Source organism: Cottoperca gobio, chromosome 10, assembly GCF_900634415.1.
Source record: "Cottoperca gobio chromosome 10, fCotGob3.1, whole genome shotgun sequence".
NCBI lineage: Eukaryota > Metazoa > Chordata > Actinopteri > Perciformes > Bovichtidae > Cottoperca > Cottoperca gobio.
In genome coordinates this window covers 23,615,582-23,632,956 of record NC_041364.1, presented here as the reverse complement: position 1 = coordinate 23,632,956, position 17,375 = coordinate 23,615,582, and the positions used below count along the sequence as shown (strand labels likewise).

Genomic DNA, 17,375 nt, shown 5'->3' with positions numbered 1-17,375 from the left:
GGTCTGCGGTGGCGGTTGGCATGGCGCTGGTACTAGCGTGCAGACCGCTGCAGGGTAGACCGGGCCTTGCGCCAGACCCGCCTGCACCGTCGGACAAAGCTCTGGGCCGAGGGAACACCCACATCAGTCTCTTGGTCAGGGAAGAGTGGAGGCTGGAGACTCGACTCCCCATCGGACAGGAGCCACAATCCTCGAGCTCGGGAGGATGGGTACTGGAACTCTCTCACCATCTGACCTGTGAAACAGTCTAGAGAGTGCATCAGGCTTCTGGTTCTTCGAACCGGGGCGGAAGGACAAAACAAAATAAAATCTATTAAAAAAAAGACCCCATCTTGCCTGCCTGGGGTTGAGACGTTTGGCCCTCTGAATGTACTCGAGGTTTTTGTGGTCGGTCCAAACAACAAAAGGGTGTTGGGCCCCCTCCAGCCAGTGGCGCCACTCCTCCAAAGCCATCTTGATAGCCAGGAGCTCACGATCTCCAACATCATAGTTCCTCTCAGCAGGTGAAAGGCGAGTAGAGAAGAAGGCACAGGGATGGAGTTTGCCATCAGCCGGACGCTGGGAGAGCACAGCCCCGACTGCCACATCCGAAGCGTCCACCTCAACCATGAAGGGGAGGGAGGGGTCGGGTAAGGTAAGGATGGGGGCGGAGGAAAATCTCCCCTTCAGATCCTGGAAGGCCCGCTCTGCCACTGGAGACCACTTAAAGGGGGCAGATTTCTTCTTGGTGAGATCGGTCATGGGGGCGGCAACAGCACTGAAGTTCCTGATAAACTTCCTATAAAAATTAGCAAAGCCAATGAACCGTTGTACCTTGACCGAAGAGGGTTGGGGCCAATCCCGGACAACTTGAGTCTTCTTGGGGTCCATGCTGAGACTCCCTTTGGACAGGATGAAGCCCAAAAAGGACACCTCGGAGACATGGAATTCACACTTCTCAGGTTTGACAAAGAGGTGGTTTTCCAACAGGCGCTGGAGGACGACTCTGACATGATGGACATGTTCATGGAGGGACTTGGAGAAAATCAAAATGTCATCCAAATAAACAAAGACAAAACGGTTCAACGTCTCTCTCAATACCTCGTTAATGAGTGCCTGGAACACTGCCGGGGCGTTGGTTAAGCCAAACGGCATCACTAAGTACTCGTAGTGGCCCGTTGGTGTGTTGAACGGCGTCTTCCACTCGTCACTATGCATGGCCTGAGGCCGTCGTCTTTCTTCCCAACAAAAAAGAATCCGGCACCAGCCGGGAAGGACGAGGGGCAAATGATCCCAGCAGTCAGGGAGTCCTTGATATAATCCTCCATAGCTTGGGTCTTGGCAGGTGACAGGGAGAAGATCCTACCTCGTGTAGGGAAAGAGCCTGGAAGGAGATCAATGGCACAGTTAAAGGGCCTATGAGGGGGCAGGGAAGTGGCCCTCCTCTTGCTAAATACCTCAGCTAGGTTGTGGTACTCTGAGGGGACTCGGGACAACTCGAGAGAGCTAGGAAGCTTAGGGGCTGGAGGCACAGCCCTAGTGAGGAGACAGGAGGACTTGCAATTGGGACCCCACTCAACCACAGTTCTTGAAGACCAATTGATGTGAGGGCTGTGGTGAGATAACCAGGGGAACCCTAGCACAACAGGGAACTCGGGAGAATGAATAAGATTAAACTGAATCTTTTCATGATGATTGCCAAACATAGACAAGACAACAGGAGAGGAAATATGAGTCACAGTACCCTGTCCCAAGGGCCTACCATCCAAGGCGGTCACTGAGAGTGGATGGTCCAGCCTGGAGATGGGCAGGTGAAGGGCCCTGGCAAGGGTGAGATCCAAGAAATTCCCTGCAGCGCCAGAGTCAATGAGGGCCTGAAGAGGATGATGTTGGTTCCCCCAGGAGATGGTGACCGGGAGCTGCAGGCACGAAGTCGAGGCTGAGGGAGTAAGGGTCGCACCCGTCACAGTTCTCCCTCTCCTGGACGGGGCTGGGCTTCCCGCAAGCTCGGGACATGAGGAACGAAATTGGTTAGGACCTCCACAATAGAGGCAGCGTCTCTCCCTCATCCTCCGGTTCCGTTCTGCCTGGGACAGGCGAGTACCGCCAAGCTGCATCGGCTCCTCAGGACAAGGTGGGTTATTCTGAGGTTCCCGAGGCCACTGAAGCGGAACGGAGGTTGAAGCTGTGACTCCGGAACTGGGGCGACTGTCCATTTGTCGTTCACGACGCCTCTCCCACAGACGGTTATCGAGACGGATAGTCTGGTCAATTAGGGACTCCAGGTCTGACACTGGATCTTTAGCTGCCAGCTCATCCTTGATTCCGCCACAGAGGCCATGCCGGAACGCTGTCATCAGGGCCCTCTCATTCCACCCACTCACAGGAGCCAGGGTTCGGAAGAGCACAGCATACTCTGCCACACTAGAGCCGCCTTGACGCAGCTGGAACAGTCTGTTACCAGCGTCTTTACCTCCTACTGGATGGTCGAAAACCCGGCGCATCTCATCGGTAAAGGCCCTGTAGTCATTACAGGAAGGGCCCTGCTGTTCCCAGACGGCTGTAGCCCATGACCGGGCCTTTCCAGTCAGGAGATTGATGATGTAGGCGATACGAGAGCGCTCTGAAGGGAAGTAGGAAGGTTGAAGCTCAAAGGTGAGAGAGCATTGGGCTAGGAAAGCCCGGCAGTCCTTGTGGTTACCCTCATACCTCTCGAGAGCAGGGAGCCGTGGTTCAGACGGAAGCGGACCGCGGGCACCCGTGGAGCTGGACAGCTTCTGCAGAACCCCTTGCTGGTGGGACAAGACAGGGCCAAGCTGTGCAGGACAGATTTGAGTGAGTAAATCTGCATGAAAACAAACAGGATTATATACATTTTTTGTCAAACTAAAATGCAACAAATGATGTGCAAAGATCAGTTTGTTTTATTATTTATACTTTTTTCTTTTATGAAAAATGAGAATATTTATTAGAAATGAATTGAAATGTTTGTTTCCCTGTCCTGTCACTAAACAATAGAAATCAATAATCAAAGTAAAGTGTAAAAAGGGAGAGAGAGTGAGCTCCAGTTCGTCACTGCGGAGTTTTCTGATGTTGACACGTGTTTTGTTTGTGTGTCAGCTTTCCAAACCCAAGCCAGATCTGCTACATGAACTCCAGCCTGCAGAGCCTCATCACACTAAAGGACTTCAGCAGAGACGTCAGCAGCCAGGAGGAGGTGTGGAATTCAGTTCCTGAGGCTGAACTCATCAGGTACAGTAGCCACACACGCACACACACACATGTTATCTTTCCTGGAAAAATGAAATAACAGCAAACACTATTTTGTCTTCATCCTCTGCAGAAGTTTCATGAACGTTGTGTTGTGCCAACGATCCATGGACTTCTCCCACAAACTGAGGACCCTCAACCTGTTCAGAAGGGCCCTCTCAGTCCAGGCTCCTGAGTTTGGGGATAACTACCAGAAAGTGAGTCTTCCACTTTGACTCCTGTTGTTTCACCTTCTGTTTGTCTTCTGTGCATCCAACCCTCTGTGTGTCTCCGTGTGTTCAGGACGCTCATGAGCTCCTGATGACCGTCTTCCATCAGTTCAGGAGTCTGGCCCCACTACTGAAGGAATTCGCCGCCATGATGGGAAGGAGCTACAGATGCCCTGTCGAGGAACACCTGGTGTTCACAATGCGAAACACCAGGACCTGCAAGAGGTAAGAGAAAAACATGTGACACACAGCAGGAGAAAAGGTTTTAGTCTTCTCATGCATTTGACACTTTACATACAGACCAACATTCGCTGATTTGAAGACACAATATTGCTAAATATGTTTGCATTCATATCTTTAGTCTCTGAATATTTAATAAAGATAGCACAGATAAATTGAACATTACAATTCAGATATCATATCCTTGTTTATCTTTAAAGGATTTATGTGAAATTGTTGTTAATTAGCATCAGAAATCTTGAGTTATGACCAAAAACGTGTTTTGTGAGGTCACAGTGACCTTTGACCTACAAAATCCAATCAGTTCAGCCTTATGTCCAAGTGGATGTTTCTACCAAATTTGAAGAAATTCTCAAAATAAATCTGTTTTATAAACTGATATTTTGATGCACGGACTAAGTTATAGTCTTGATCAATTGATTGTTACTGTGTACTGTCCCTTTTAATGTGCAGATGTGGAGCCGGGTCTACTTGTAAGGAGGACTTTACCAACCTGTCTCTCAACCTGGTGCCTGGAGCCTCAGTTCAGGAGATGCTCCAGGATTACCTTATGGTAAGACCTGCCTATCCTGTCTCTGTGACATGAACACACACACACACAGTCCTTGTGTATCTCACAGCATGTTGTCTGTGTGTTGTTCAGGAGACAGATTTGGAGTTCAGGTGTGACTGCACTGCCAACACATCCAGCCAGCAGTCCACCTTCGTGACCCTGCCCAAGTGAGTGACTGTAGTTGATAGTGTAATCGATTATTTAATAGTCCTTATTAATGAACTGCTTGATTTGAATTCAGTAAGAAAAAATAGCAACAGTCTTGTGGAACCCGCTCATATGTTTTTATTTCCTGTCCACAGAGTTCTGATGCTGAATGTGAAGCGTTTTTGCTTCACTCCCTTCAAGCAGATGAAGAAGCTGAGCGACCTGGTCCACATCTACAGAGAGCTGATGCTGACCTCCAGCCAGGTGAGGAATAACAAAGGAAGCATTTGGTCTGTGTGTACTGGTGTGATTTCTACGTGTGTGTGTGTGTGTGTGTGTGTGTGTGTGTGTGTGTGTTTGTGTGTAGCTAACTTGTTGCTAACTGCGTTCCCTCTCAGAATGATGGCTGGTACAGTCTGGTTAGCATCATCAGCCACTTGGGCTCTGAAGTAAACAGTGGTAAGATGATCACACACTCAAGTCAGACTGTGACCTTCTGTAGTCCTCAATCAGGTCCTCAGACACATTACACACACATGTTTCCTTTAACACACCTGATCTCACCATGATTTGTCTCCTGTCAGGACACTACATCAGCGATGGGATTCATCCAGATACCGAGCTAGATGACCCCGCTGACCACTGGCTGACCTTCAACGATGCAGAGGTCACACACACAACCGGGGACTCTGTGATCCAGCAACGTCAGCATACAGCCTTCATCCTCTTCTACCAAAGAAGACAGGTGAGAGGACTCTGTCACATCCTGGAGTCCAACTGACTCTGATTTTGTTTATATATAACTGTTTACCCCAAATTCCTAGATCTCTGTACTGACTCTAAGGGTTTCATGTGTTCTCAAATGTAGAGCAGCCCGGCAATGGGGGACTTCAGACAAGGTGAACACAGAGGACCAGTACAGACTTCCGGATCAGCAGAAGGTAGCCCCCACAGCCCTCAGGAGGAGCGGCTTCTCCCAGAGAGCCAGGTTCCTCCCGAGGTTTCTTCCTATAACAGGGAGTTTTTCTCTCGCCACCGTTGCCTCTAAATCTAAAATCTAGACAGGCCAAATCAGAATTCATCTCCAACATACTTCAGGCTCATTTGGCAGTAGATTGGACTAGAGCTATCCTTTTTATTGTTCATTTTCATCATTAGAATTGGAGATGAGTTGGTCTATATTAACTTTGTAAATATATATATTTATAAATATAGATAATATATAACTATTGATAATATATAAATAAAAATAAATATTTAAAAATATTTCCTTGCATTCATTTGTTGTCATTTTGTGGTTGAAAGTGAAAAAGTAATTCCCATAATTTACTTTAATGTCTCCACAACAACATTCTCTGTGTAAAGTAACTTAAGATGACAGCGGTATCCGGGTGTGGCCACAAACAGCCGTCTCCTACACACATTACATTTCTATGCCACCAAAATCATTTTGCCTATTCAATTTCGGAGAACATTTTTCCAGTTGAAGAAGTGTTAAAGGGACATATCATGAAAAACTGGGTGTTTTCGGGAGGGTGGTCTTAAAGAGACAGGCGCTAAAACAGAGTGTTTCAGACAGACAGGAGAAAAATAATGTGTTTTTTGAACAAGTAATATTTCACATTTTTTACAAACTTTTTTTAGTACATTGTAGACGTTTCGTACATGTTTTAGGCGCCTGTGTAATTCTTCTTGTGTTTTGAGTTCCTGGCAGCTTTATTCCTTTTTAAATCAACTAAATAAATCAGGCACAACCTGTCAAGCTGGCTAAAAATAATAAAAGCATTATAATATTTAGATTTATGAAACGTTTTTCAGTAGAACAAGCTTGTTGCTTTTCACTTCTTGTTAGCTAACCTGAGCTAGCTAGAAAGTACTGAAGATATTAAGTTTAGCTGAATCCAAATGTAACCAATAACTTAACTCATTTCTAATTAGAAATTTGGATTACTGTTGATGACAGTCACCCCTCCCTGCCCCTGTTCAAGCGTAGCCTGCTAAAATACAGAAAATTGTATTGTTTTTTTGGGCCAGCGCCCCCCTATCCATTATCCAGGTCCCTTACCGCCCCCCCCATCAAATAAAATGTATTAATTTTGTATTTAAATTCTTATAATATTTTTCTTATTATTAAGCTGCTATCTTATGTTATTATAAAAACTTAAATTATCTGAGATTGAAGTTACATAATAACATTTCTAAATAATAATACATATTACATTATTAAAATAATTTTTTGTTGTTGTTTTTACCTTCAATTGCCCTAATACGCCATGAGGGCAAATACATTTTTTATTCAGGAGTGTTAAACAAATGCAACAGTTAGAGATTCAAACATTAATCGGTGTCATAGACCAGTGGTCCCCAACCACCGGTCCGCGTACCGGTCCGTGGGCCATTTGGTACAGGGCCGCACAGAAATAATTAATAAAAAAATAATCAGTCTGAAAGATGTTTTATTTAGAGAAATGACATGTCAAGGCCATAGGTCAAGTCTTGTCCATGTGATACTTTACTTAAAAATCTTAGCCCACAAGCTAGCAAACATGAGTGGAAGACAAACATCTTTAAAGAGCTTTTTTGGAAAGGGGAAAAGACCCAATGAGAAGACAGAAGAATAAGAACAGCCTACGACTTCCAAAAAAAAGAAAGCGGCATTTACTAGACAATATTAGGAGTCCTTTGTAAAATATGGGTTTATCGCTACAGTGGATTCTCATGCGCCAAACCCACTCTGCATAATATGTGGCGACAGACTCGTAAATGAGGCAATGAAGCCTTCAAAACTGCTTCGGCACCTGGAGACCAAGCACCCTACAATAAAAGATAAGCCTTTGGACTTTTTTGAAAGGAACAAACATGAACAAGAAGGCCAGAAGCAATTACTGCTGGCCACCCATCTTCAAATGTGAGTGCACTGCGAGCATCGTACTTAGTGGCTAACCGTATTGCTAAGGTGAAGGAGCCCTTTACAATTGGTAAATAATTGATCCTGCACGATGCTAAGGACATTTGACGTGAATTCTAGGAGAAGCGGAAGTTAAAAAGATAGCACAGGTTCCTCTTTCAGCTAGCACTGTGACTAGGCGAATTGAGAAAATAGCAGAGGTCATTGAGACAAAATAGTTGGAAAGGATTAATAAATCACCGTGGTATGCAATCCAGGTTGATGAGTCTACTGATATCAACAAAGCAATACTACTTGTTTATGTTCAATATATATATCATGAGGATGTGCATGAGGATATGTTATGTGCACTATTGTTGCCAACCAACACCACAGCTTCAGAACTATTCAAGTCTCTGAATGATTACATATCTGGAAAACTGAATTGGTCCTTTTGTGTCGGCATATGCACGGATGGAGCTGCTTCCATGACTGGACGGCTTTCTGGTCTAACTGCTTGGGTTAAGGAGGTTGCACCTGAATGTGAGTCTATGCACTGTTTCATTCACAGGGAAATGCTGGCTAGCCGAAAAATGTCACCTGAACTTAAAAGCGTATTGAATGATGTCATTAAAGTTATTAACTACATCAAAGCACATGCCCTTAACTCGTGTCTATTCGAGCAGTGAGATGGAAGCAGAGTACAAACGTCTTCTCTTACACACAGAAGTAAGATGGCTATCTAAAGGGAGATCGTTGGCCAGAGTGTTTGAGTTAAGAGAGCCACTGCAGAGATTTCTTTCCGAAAAAAAGTCACCACTAGCTGCACATTTCAGTGACGAGGAATGGGTCGCAAAACTCGCTTACTTGTGAGACATATTCAACCTGCTCAATGAACTCAATCTGTCACTTCAGGGGAAAATGGCAACTGTCTTCAAGTTGGCAGATAAAGTGGCTGCATTCAAAGCCAAACTGGAATTGTGGGGACGGCGAGTGAACGGAGGGATATTTGACAAGTTTTAAACATTAGCAGGAATTTTGGAAGAGACTGAGCATAGGCCATCATTCTCTCAGCTGATGCACGATCACCTGTCTTTGCTTTTAAAAGAGTTTGAGCGGTACTTCCAAACCACAAATGACCCACGAACTGCGAAATAATAGATCCGCGACCCATTTGTGAACAAACCAGGTGAATCAAGCCTGTCCGTGCCAGAAGAAGATCAAATCAAATCAGATTGCAAATGACGGTAGCCTTAAAAGTATTGGTTGGCTGGGGACCACGTTCCATAGGCCCCTTGCTGGCGCATAAGCGTGTCCACGCCTCTTTGCACTGACGTCATCTTCAGTCGTACCTCTAACATGTCTTCACATACATATTTAAAAGTGCTCAGTTTACATTCATGTACCATAATACTTCTTGATAGTGATAAACAAATACATATAGTGGTAAACAAGTGTGGATTAATACATTCAGGAGTTTATTATATCACACTTGTCACTTTAAAAAGGTATAATATTTTACATATTGGTAAATATTTTTATTTGTCAGAGCACAGTTAGAGGGAGCCTGAGATCTGAGAATGTCATTGCCAAGGACTGCTTGACTCTAATGCCGAATACGAATGCTGGCGCATACGAAATATCGGCATTATGCTGGTGTTCGTCAATATAAATTAGGGGTATGCTGGACATAAGTAGTATTCGTGAGGAACACGGCGTTTTGACGCTGGGGTACTGTGTTGAACGCTGAAGCCGTAAACATGTGTCGAGCATATTAAAGACGTTCGAAGTATGGCAGTCGTAAATCGATATACGTGACGTGAACCCAACAGCCAACAAATTTATACCGGGTGGACAACCTAATTGATAGCTATGCATAAATTATGTCTGTCGTATCTGCAACATATTCAGTATGAAAGGGCCATATTTCTGGCGTGTTCGGTGTTTCGTCTGCGGCCTTCGAACGATCACGTGACCTGTGCCTATAAATATGTCGCCGATCCCATCACAGAAATAACATTACCCAAGCAGTCAACATGCGACCCAAGAGGACCGTGAACACGGGAAAGGTGGCCGAGAAAGCACCCAGGGGCCGAGGTAGAGGAAAGGGCAAGAGGACCAGGCCACCATCTCCACCGGCCGCTGCATCATCACCATCAACATCCTCCTCCAGAGGCCGCAAAGAGTCTCCGTCTCCTTCTCGTGATAGCGCCTGTGGTTCCTGTGAGTCTTTTGTCGCCTCCAACTCCTCTGTGCAGCCCCAAGAGGCGACAAAGAGGAAGAGGAGAGGGCCAAGAAGTCGGACTTCTCATTGTCCGTTGACCATGAGGAGATGATGCTGGAGTTTCTCAGGGAGAATCCCATCATCTGGGACTGCAAGAGGAGTGACTACAGGAGGGCGGACAAGAAGAGCAAGCTGTGGGAAGACCAGGCTGCACTCATGGGCAGAACCGGTAAGATAATATTGTTGTGTTGACGTTTATCATTAACATATACACATGTCATTAGACCAGTGGTCTTCAAACTTTCTGTGTCAAGGCCTCCAAAGACCAAGCCGGGATCTCAAGGCACACCTGTGTTTATATCCGATATTACCCTCTATTACACATTTATTTAGCCTTGCTAGCTATTCTCCTTCACACTAGCGGACAGCCTTTGATGTGGCACACTCTAATACTTCCCACCATGCGCAAATGGCTAAAACGGGGCTCGCTTTAACAGGTGTCTTTCTTTAATGATTGTTGCCGTTATATGTAGGCCGAAGCATATAAGGCCTATTGTTCCTGTGAAATAACTGTGTAGGACAAAGTACCGAATGTACAGTGTTTCCCTGTGCCCCCCCCCTGAAGTTCAAGACTGTTATTCTGTTTATATTCACAACTCACTTGTCACATTGAACAGGTGCTTATGTTATTACATACACTAAATGCTTATGTTATTTAACTAATTAATATATGTGCACGTTTCGGTGTTTGCTTTGCGTATTTACATTCACTCCTCTGTGCTGCATCGCAAAGGGCAGAACTCCGCGCACACACACACACACCTACAGTCAGACGCAGCGGAGGAAGGTAGAGGAGAGAACGTAAAGAATCCGGTTCTGGATAGGGGCCAACAGGGGCCTGTGCCCCTGTAACACAGAGCCTGGACCAACCTGTGCCCCCCCCCCCTCCGAACGAAGAGTGAACAATAATAAAAAAGTACTGTTGTTATGCGACGGTCCATGCAGGGGCAGGGGACTTTATTTTGATGGGCACACCATACGATCGGCCACATGTGGAGTCATACCATTATGTGAAAGAAGTAAGGGGGAAGACGGCGGGTGTAGTGGTACAGGCCAGGTACACACAGAGCGATGGTGGAGTTGCATTTAAATGCAAGCGAATCGGGAGGAAGTGATGACCTGATCGAAGACCGAAAAAGAAGCAATCATGGTATTACTTGAGTTGTGCACTATTATTTGAACCTAACTAATAGTATTGAAGGCTTGAACACCCCCCCCCCCCCAGCAGTAAACCTATGGACAACACTGAAGTACATTACAAATCATTCATAACCGTGTGTATAGTTAAATGCTATAGGCCTAATTGTTTCACAGTCCCGCTGCACACCACTGCATTACACTAATATCAATCATTTGTATTCCCATCAGATTTCCATCTTTTAGTCTGGTTCAAATCCCTGAGGGATACGAACACCCATCTCCATAAGAAAAAGAGTGGGGATGGGGCAGCTGAGCTGACAGAGAGGGAGCGGTGGATCAAGAACAAGTTCGTCTTCCTGACGTCTGTTGTCCGACACAGGCGTGAGCCCTGCAAAAGTGTAAGTACGGCCCTAAGAATGACATATATCTGTGACCTCATTCTTTTAATGACTATATAATCTTCCGTCATATCGCTTATTCTTTGTATTATTGTGTCTTTGCAGATCAAAGCTGCCATCGTTGGACATCCCGGTGACCTAGACTATGCTGAAGCTGCGTGCGCGGAACTGCGGCTTGGCGGGTCCATGAGCAAGCGGGCGCAGGATGTCGAAGAGGCCCTTCTATCATCCCTCCAAAAGCACGTCGCTGACTCTGGTGCAGCCCTCAGAGACCTGCAGGTCAGACAGGAGCACCAGCAGCCGCTCACCCAGCGTACCGCCTTCGCCAACTATGTGCGTGACAGCCTGGTGACCATGTCCAAGCGGAGGTAGAAAACGGTGAAACTGGCCATGAACCGCATCCTGTCCGAGGTGATGGGTTGCGGTTCGGCACATCCATCCACCTCGTATGCATCGCACACCTCTTCGCATTCACCATATGACGCCTACCAGCCACCTCCATGCATGTGGAGACACCAGCCCCAACCAGCGTCATCATGGACCTCCCAGACACCGGAGTATGCTCTGCAGCAGCAGCAGCAGCACTTCAATCATCCGTCTCAACCTGTGCAATATCAGCAGTGTATGCCTCCTCCACCTCCTCTTCAGCCTACGTACCCCAGCAGCAGTTTGCCAAACCTGTCGGCAACATCAGGCGTAACGCACGTTTCCCTGGGTTTGGAAGGTGGGAATGTGCTTCAGGACCTGTGTTCAGGTGACCTGAACACACCACCACCCAACAACAGGGAGGATGAGTGATTGTGTGTGTACAGGTGTTGCCAGGGATTCCATTATTGTATATATTCCATTATAATATGTTCATTGTAATAAAAGTTGTTGAATGGCTGTAATCCCTTCTTTTCATTGTTTAAAAGTGTCAATGTATCACCAATACCTATTCCAATCTCTTCCAATCTACATTTATATGTTCGTCATAACATATACATACATTAAACGTAGCTTGTAGTTCAGACTTCAATGTGGTGTCCTTTACAGTTAATCCAAATTGCATAAGTGTCTCCTTCCTGTTAATATATAGACATATAATGACATTGTCCAAACAATAATAATAATAACCGTAATAACACGGGGTTAGATAGATATATTCATATTTTATTCATACATAATACTGTCATACAAACGTGTGTGGTCAACATGTCAAAATGTTCATATCCTAGATCATCCTGTATTGCCACGGAACTGCACCTCCTGGTGAGTTCACCCAGTGTTTGATGAGCTCCCTCTGTGTCTTTCCGTCCATGAAGGCGGTGTTGGGTGGTCCAGACACTGTCTGTGTGTCCTTTAGGTTCTGGCCTAGTCTCCATGCACCTGGGACATAATTGTGGTTAGTGTTCTCTGCACGGTCAAGCTGCTGGTTCTGGAGCCGTGGGTGCCGCATCCTCATCATGTTGTGCAGGATGACGCATGTGGTGACGATGAGTTTAACAGTGGACGGGTGATGCTGCATGGTACTCAGCAGGACCTGGAAGCGGTTTGACAAGATACCCACCACCGACATCTGCCCAGATGAACTTGTAGTCCGCATCTACAAGCGCCATCAGAACAATGGAGTAGAATCCTTTGTAGTTGTAGTACATGGACCCACTGTTTAGAGGACACCGGCACGCAATGTGCTTCCCATCAAGTGCCCCTAAGGTGTAGGGGAAGTTCCACTTGATGCGGAACTCGTTGGAAATGGTGCGTCATCCATCAGGAGTGGAGGTATTCATCAATGATTGCCTGGCACACCTCTCGGACGATGAGTGACTGGGTGTTGTGAGGGACCCTCCAGCCAAACTTCATCGATGCATACCTGCTCCCAGAGGCAAGGTGACGGAGAGTCAGGGCAAGCTTCAGGCCAGGCTCAATCGGCGCCCTGTACCAGGTATGCTGCTTGGTTATTGTTGGGTCTTGAAGCCCAAAGGGCGCTGTGATTGTCTTTCAAATGAATCCAGTAAACTTCTAGTTGATCAAGATACTTATTTATTTAAAGTGATGATGACAGCATTTCAAAAATACCCTCAGCCGAGGACACTTTCACAAACCAAGTCCACAGTCCAAATCAATAAAGAGCGAGTTAGCTGTCTGTTGGTAAAAGTGAAAGTGGTACAAAAACATCATAAACATTTTGCTATATTCTCTACAGAAGGGTGTCGTCGTCCCTCATTGGTCCATGTTGGTGCGGTTATGCCCCATGGTGGGCAGTCTTGTTGTGACGAGATGGAGGTAGACCTGAAACTCTTTGAAGAGAACCTACAGTGCTTCACATTCATAACTAATATAGTGCTCATTATACATTTGTGCAGAAATACATGTGCAATAATACATTTTGATTGAGGTGGACGAGTACATGTGATAATCATTAAATGTGACACAATACAATCAGGAGTTTATTTACTTCACATTATCCTGGGACCCACTCTGGCTAGCAGCTCGTCGAACATCTCGGGGGGCATCCGCATGAAGTTGGTGAAGGAGGCGTGGTCCTCGTTCCGGAGCCGGTCGTATATGCCATACTGCCGTCGCCTACCGATCCATGCTCTGATCCAGATCCTCATCCGTTGCCCTCTTCTCCTCCTTCTCCTACTGGCGCGGAGCTGGAAAAACGGCAATTCGTTTACATCATGCTGATGCTGGAGAACGGCTAGGATGTACCCCTGACGCAGCCTCTCCGCATCTTCCATGCTCTCTGATACTGGGTTGATGTATACTACTTATGTCCAACATACCCCTAATTTATATCGACGCACACCAGCGTAATGCCGTGTATTTCGTATGCGCCTGCATTCATTTCCGCCATACGGACCTGTGTGGCAGAACCATTATGTTATGTATTAGTCGAATACGTTTTGTGCATGTATGGGATATGTTATGTATGCGTATCAATCTGTTAGACATACGACTGTACACGTTCCGGATCCGATCCGATCAAAAGTCAGACGTATTTGGACTCTGACAAATTGTGGGCTGTTTTTCGTATACGTTTCCGCCATACGGGCATGTGTGACAGGGCCTTTACCAAAGCAAAAAGGAGACTTCCTTATTGAATATAGACGGGAAGTCCTGACTAAGCATGAACATGAAAACAGGCAAAAAGTGTACCATGATGCACTTAATTTTTTCATGTTTGAAATTCATTTTAACCCTGAGGACACTAATCACATCATCGTTTCCACAGACTGAATGGCTAAGAAACACCCAGGTTGCTGTCTGACGGCTCCGCCCAAGTGTGTACAAAGGCTCATAAACATCTCATGAAATACATGCAGAAGGCGTTAACCTTCTCCTCATTGGTCCCCGTTGGCGGCATTACGCTCCTTGGTCAGCAGTGATGGTTGTTGACCTGTTCTCTTAAAGGGGAAGTGTTCCTACTGTGTTTACATTCAATATTGTGCTCGTAATACATTCAGTGCAGAAAATACATAATAGTGCAGAAATACATATTGATTGAGGTAGACAAATACATATGATAGTCTTTCAAGTGTGGATTAATACAATCAGGAGTAATTTACTTCACAGAGTCGACTGTCACGCCAGCGCGATCAGATCATATGACCTGTTCAAGCCAGCGCCGCATAAAATCTACATTGCCGGCTGCTTCAGTACTGGCTTGAAACTGTGATATAATTAACTAATATATACAATATATCTCAAAAGTGAGTACACCCTTTAGATTTTTGCAAATATTCTGTTATATCCTTTCAGGGGATAACATTATCCTACTGAAACTTTGATATAACTTAAAGTAGTCAGTGTGCTGCTTGAATAACAGTATAGATTTATTGTCCTTTGAAAATTACTCAGTACACAGCTGTTAATGTCTAAACAGCTGGCAACAAAAGTGAGTACACCCCATAGTGAACATGTCTAAATTGTGCCCAAAGTGTCAATATTTTGTGTGACCACCATTGTTATCTAGCACTGCTTTAACCCTCCTGGGCATGGAATTCACCAGAGCTGCACAGGTTGCTTCTGGAATCTTCTTCCACTCCTCCACGACGACATCACGGAGCGCACGGATGTTGGACACCTTGCACTCCTCCACCTTCCTCTTGAGGATGCCCCACATGTGCTCAATTGGGTTTAGGTCTGGAGACATACTTGGCCAGTCCATCACCTTAACCTTCAGCTTCTTCAGCAAGGCCGTTGTCATCTTGGAGGTGTGTTTAGGGTCATTATCATGTTGGAAAACTGCCCTACGGCCCAGTTTCCGAAGAGAGGGGATCATGCTCTGCTGCAGGATGTCACAGTATATATTGGAATTCATGTGTCCCTCAATGAAATGCAGCTCCCCAGTGCCGGCAGCACTCATGCAGCCCCAGACCATGATGCTGCCACCACCATGCTTGACTGTAGGCAAAACACATTTGTCTTGGTACTCCTCACCAGGGTGCCGCCACACACGCCGGACACCATCTGACCCAAACAGGTTTATTTTGGTCTCATCAGACCACAGGACATGGTTCCAGTAACTCATGTTCTTGGATTCATTGTCTTCAGCAAACTGTTTGCGGGCTTTCTTATGCATCGGTTTCAGAAGGGGCTTCTGTCTGGGGCGACGGCCATACAAACCGATTTGATGCAGTGTGCGGCGTATGGTCTGGGCACTGACAGGCTGACATCCCACTTCTGCAACCTCTGCAGCAATGCTGGAAGCACTCGCACGTCTATTTTTGGAAACCAACCTCTGGATATGACGCTGAGCACGTGGACTCAACTTCTTTGGTCGACCCTGGCGAGGCCTGTTCCGAGTGGAACCTGTCCTGGAAAACCGCTGTATGATCTTAGCCACTGTGCTGCAACTCATTTTCATGGTGTTGGCAATCTTCTTATAGCCAAGGCCATCTTTGTGAAGCGCAATAATCCTTTTTTTCAGCCGCTCAGAGAGTTCCTTGCCATGAGGTGCCATGTTGTCCAGCATTCAGAGAGAATTGTGCCCAAAACACCAAATTTAACAGCCCTGCTTATCACTTACACCTGAATCCTTGTAACACTAACGAGTCACATGACACCAGGGCGGGAAAACAACATCATTGGGCACAATTAGGACATGTTCACTATGGGGTGTACTCACTTTTGTTGCCAGCTGTTTAGACATTAACAGCTGTGTACTGAGTAATTTTCAAAGGACAATAAATCTATACTGTTATTCAAGCAGCACACTGACTACTTTAAGTTATATCAAAGTTTCAGTAGGATAATGTTATCCCCTGAAAGGATATAACAGAATATTTGCAAAAATCTAAAGGGTGTACTCACTTTTGAGATATACTGTATGTATCCTCTTGTGTAGTAACTGACAAGTGCTCGTATTTATATAGCTAATGGGAAGAAATGTTAGGTACTATATGTATTAAATAAAGCTCATACTTAAACTTGTAAGAAGCTCAACTCACTCATAAATGTCTTATTATATCAGGGATAATTGTGACTCATTGTGATCATAATCACTGATATTGTGACTGCGTAATATGAGAGCGCCCCTGACAGAGTCGTTCGAAGACCCCGTAGGATGTGACGTGATTACGTCAAAGACCAGAAATGATATATACACGGATGTAACCAGTAGGCGGGACCATTCTGTTGACCGGGGTAGAGAGGAGACTTGTGAAACAGGATGGTCACCCATCCTTATCTTATCGTATTAATAAATGCTTTGTTGAACAAGACGTTTGTTAGATTGATTCGCTGCAGCCTCTATGTCTTCCAAATTGAACTCTGACAATATCTACGTCAATACCTACGTGACTACGTTAGAGGTACGTTAGATATAGGCTACGTCGGCTGACGGTAAATCCTACAGCGATAACGAGTCGATAACCTATTCATAACCTATGTTAAGATTATGCCTGACGACGAAGTAATTTATTAAACGTGTTTCTACAGTACAGCATTCAGCATTCTAGCCGTTCTCCAGCATCAGCATGATGTGAACCAAATGGCAAATGCCAGCTCCGTTGGCCAGACGCTCTGATACGTTTTAAATATGCTATCAATAGGTTTGACATACATATAATAATTTGTTATGTATTCGTTATGTATACGTCAGCTACAACACCGCTGTGGAAAAGTTGGACGTATTTGGACTCTTTTTTTAAAATTTTGAGCTACTTTTCATATACGCCGGCATATGTTTCTGCCATATGGAACTGTATGACAGGGCCGTATGTCTGGCATGTTCGGCGTATCGTCTGCGTCCTTCGAACGATCACAACTTACCCTTAATTTA

The 17,375-nt window shown here is 45.4% G+C and overlaps 1 protein-coding gene across 1 annotated transcript; it reads left to right on the top strand.

Annotated features, from left to right (window-relative positions):
- The first annotated feature begins 3,104 nt into the window (after window positions 1-3,104).
- LOC115014328 (ubiquitin carboxyl-terminal hydrolase 37-like) lies at window positions 3,105-5,582 on the top strand. Its single transcript, XM_029441091.1, has 9 exons — window positions 3,105-3,231; window positions 3,323-3,446; window positions 3,532-3,683; window positions 4,152-4,251; window positions 4,342-4,418; window positions 4,554-4,662; window positions 4,797-4,857; window positions 4,983-5,143; window positions 5,261-5,582. Exons 1-9 carry the CDS (start codon window positions 3,128-3,130, stop codon window positions 5,264-5,266), a joined length of 894 nt encoding a protein of 297 aa, XP_029296951.1. The 5' UTR covers window positions 3,105-3,127; the 3' UTR covers window positions 5,267-5,582.
- The last annotated feature ends 11,793 nt before the right edge of the window (window positions 5,583-17,375 follow it).

What these genes read in the sequence shown, in the direction of transcription:
- LOC115014328 (XM_029441091.1), top strand. Translation starts at nt 3,128, where the DNA reads ATGAACTCCAGCCTGCAGAGCCTCATCACACTAAAGGACTTCAGCAGA. An exon ending in TTGGGGATAACTACCAGAAA is followed by an intron (nt 3,447 to 3,531) that starts GTGAGTCTTCCA and finishes CCGTGTGTTCAG; the next exon opens with GACGCTCATGAGCTCCTGAT. An exon ending in GGGCTCTGAAGTAAACAGTG is followed by an intron (nt 4,858 to 4,982) that starts GTAAGATGATCA and finishes GTCTCCTGTCAG; the next exon opens with GACACTACATCAGCGATGGG.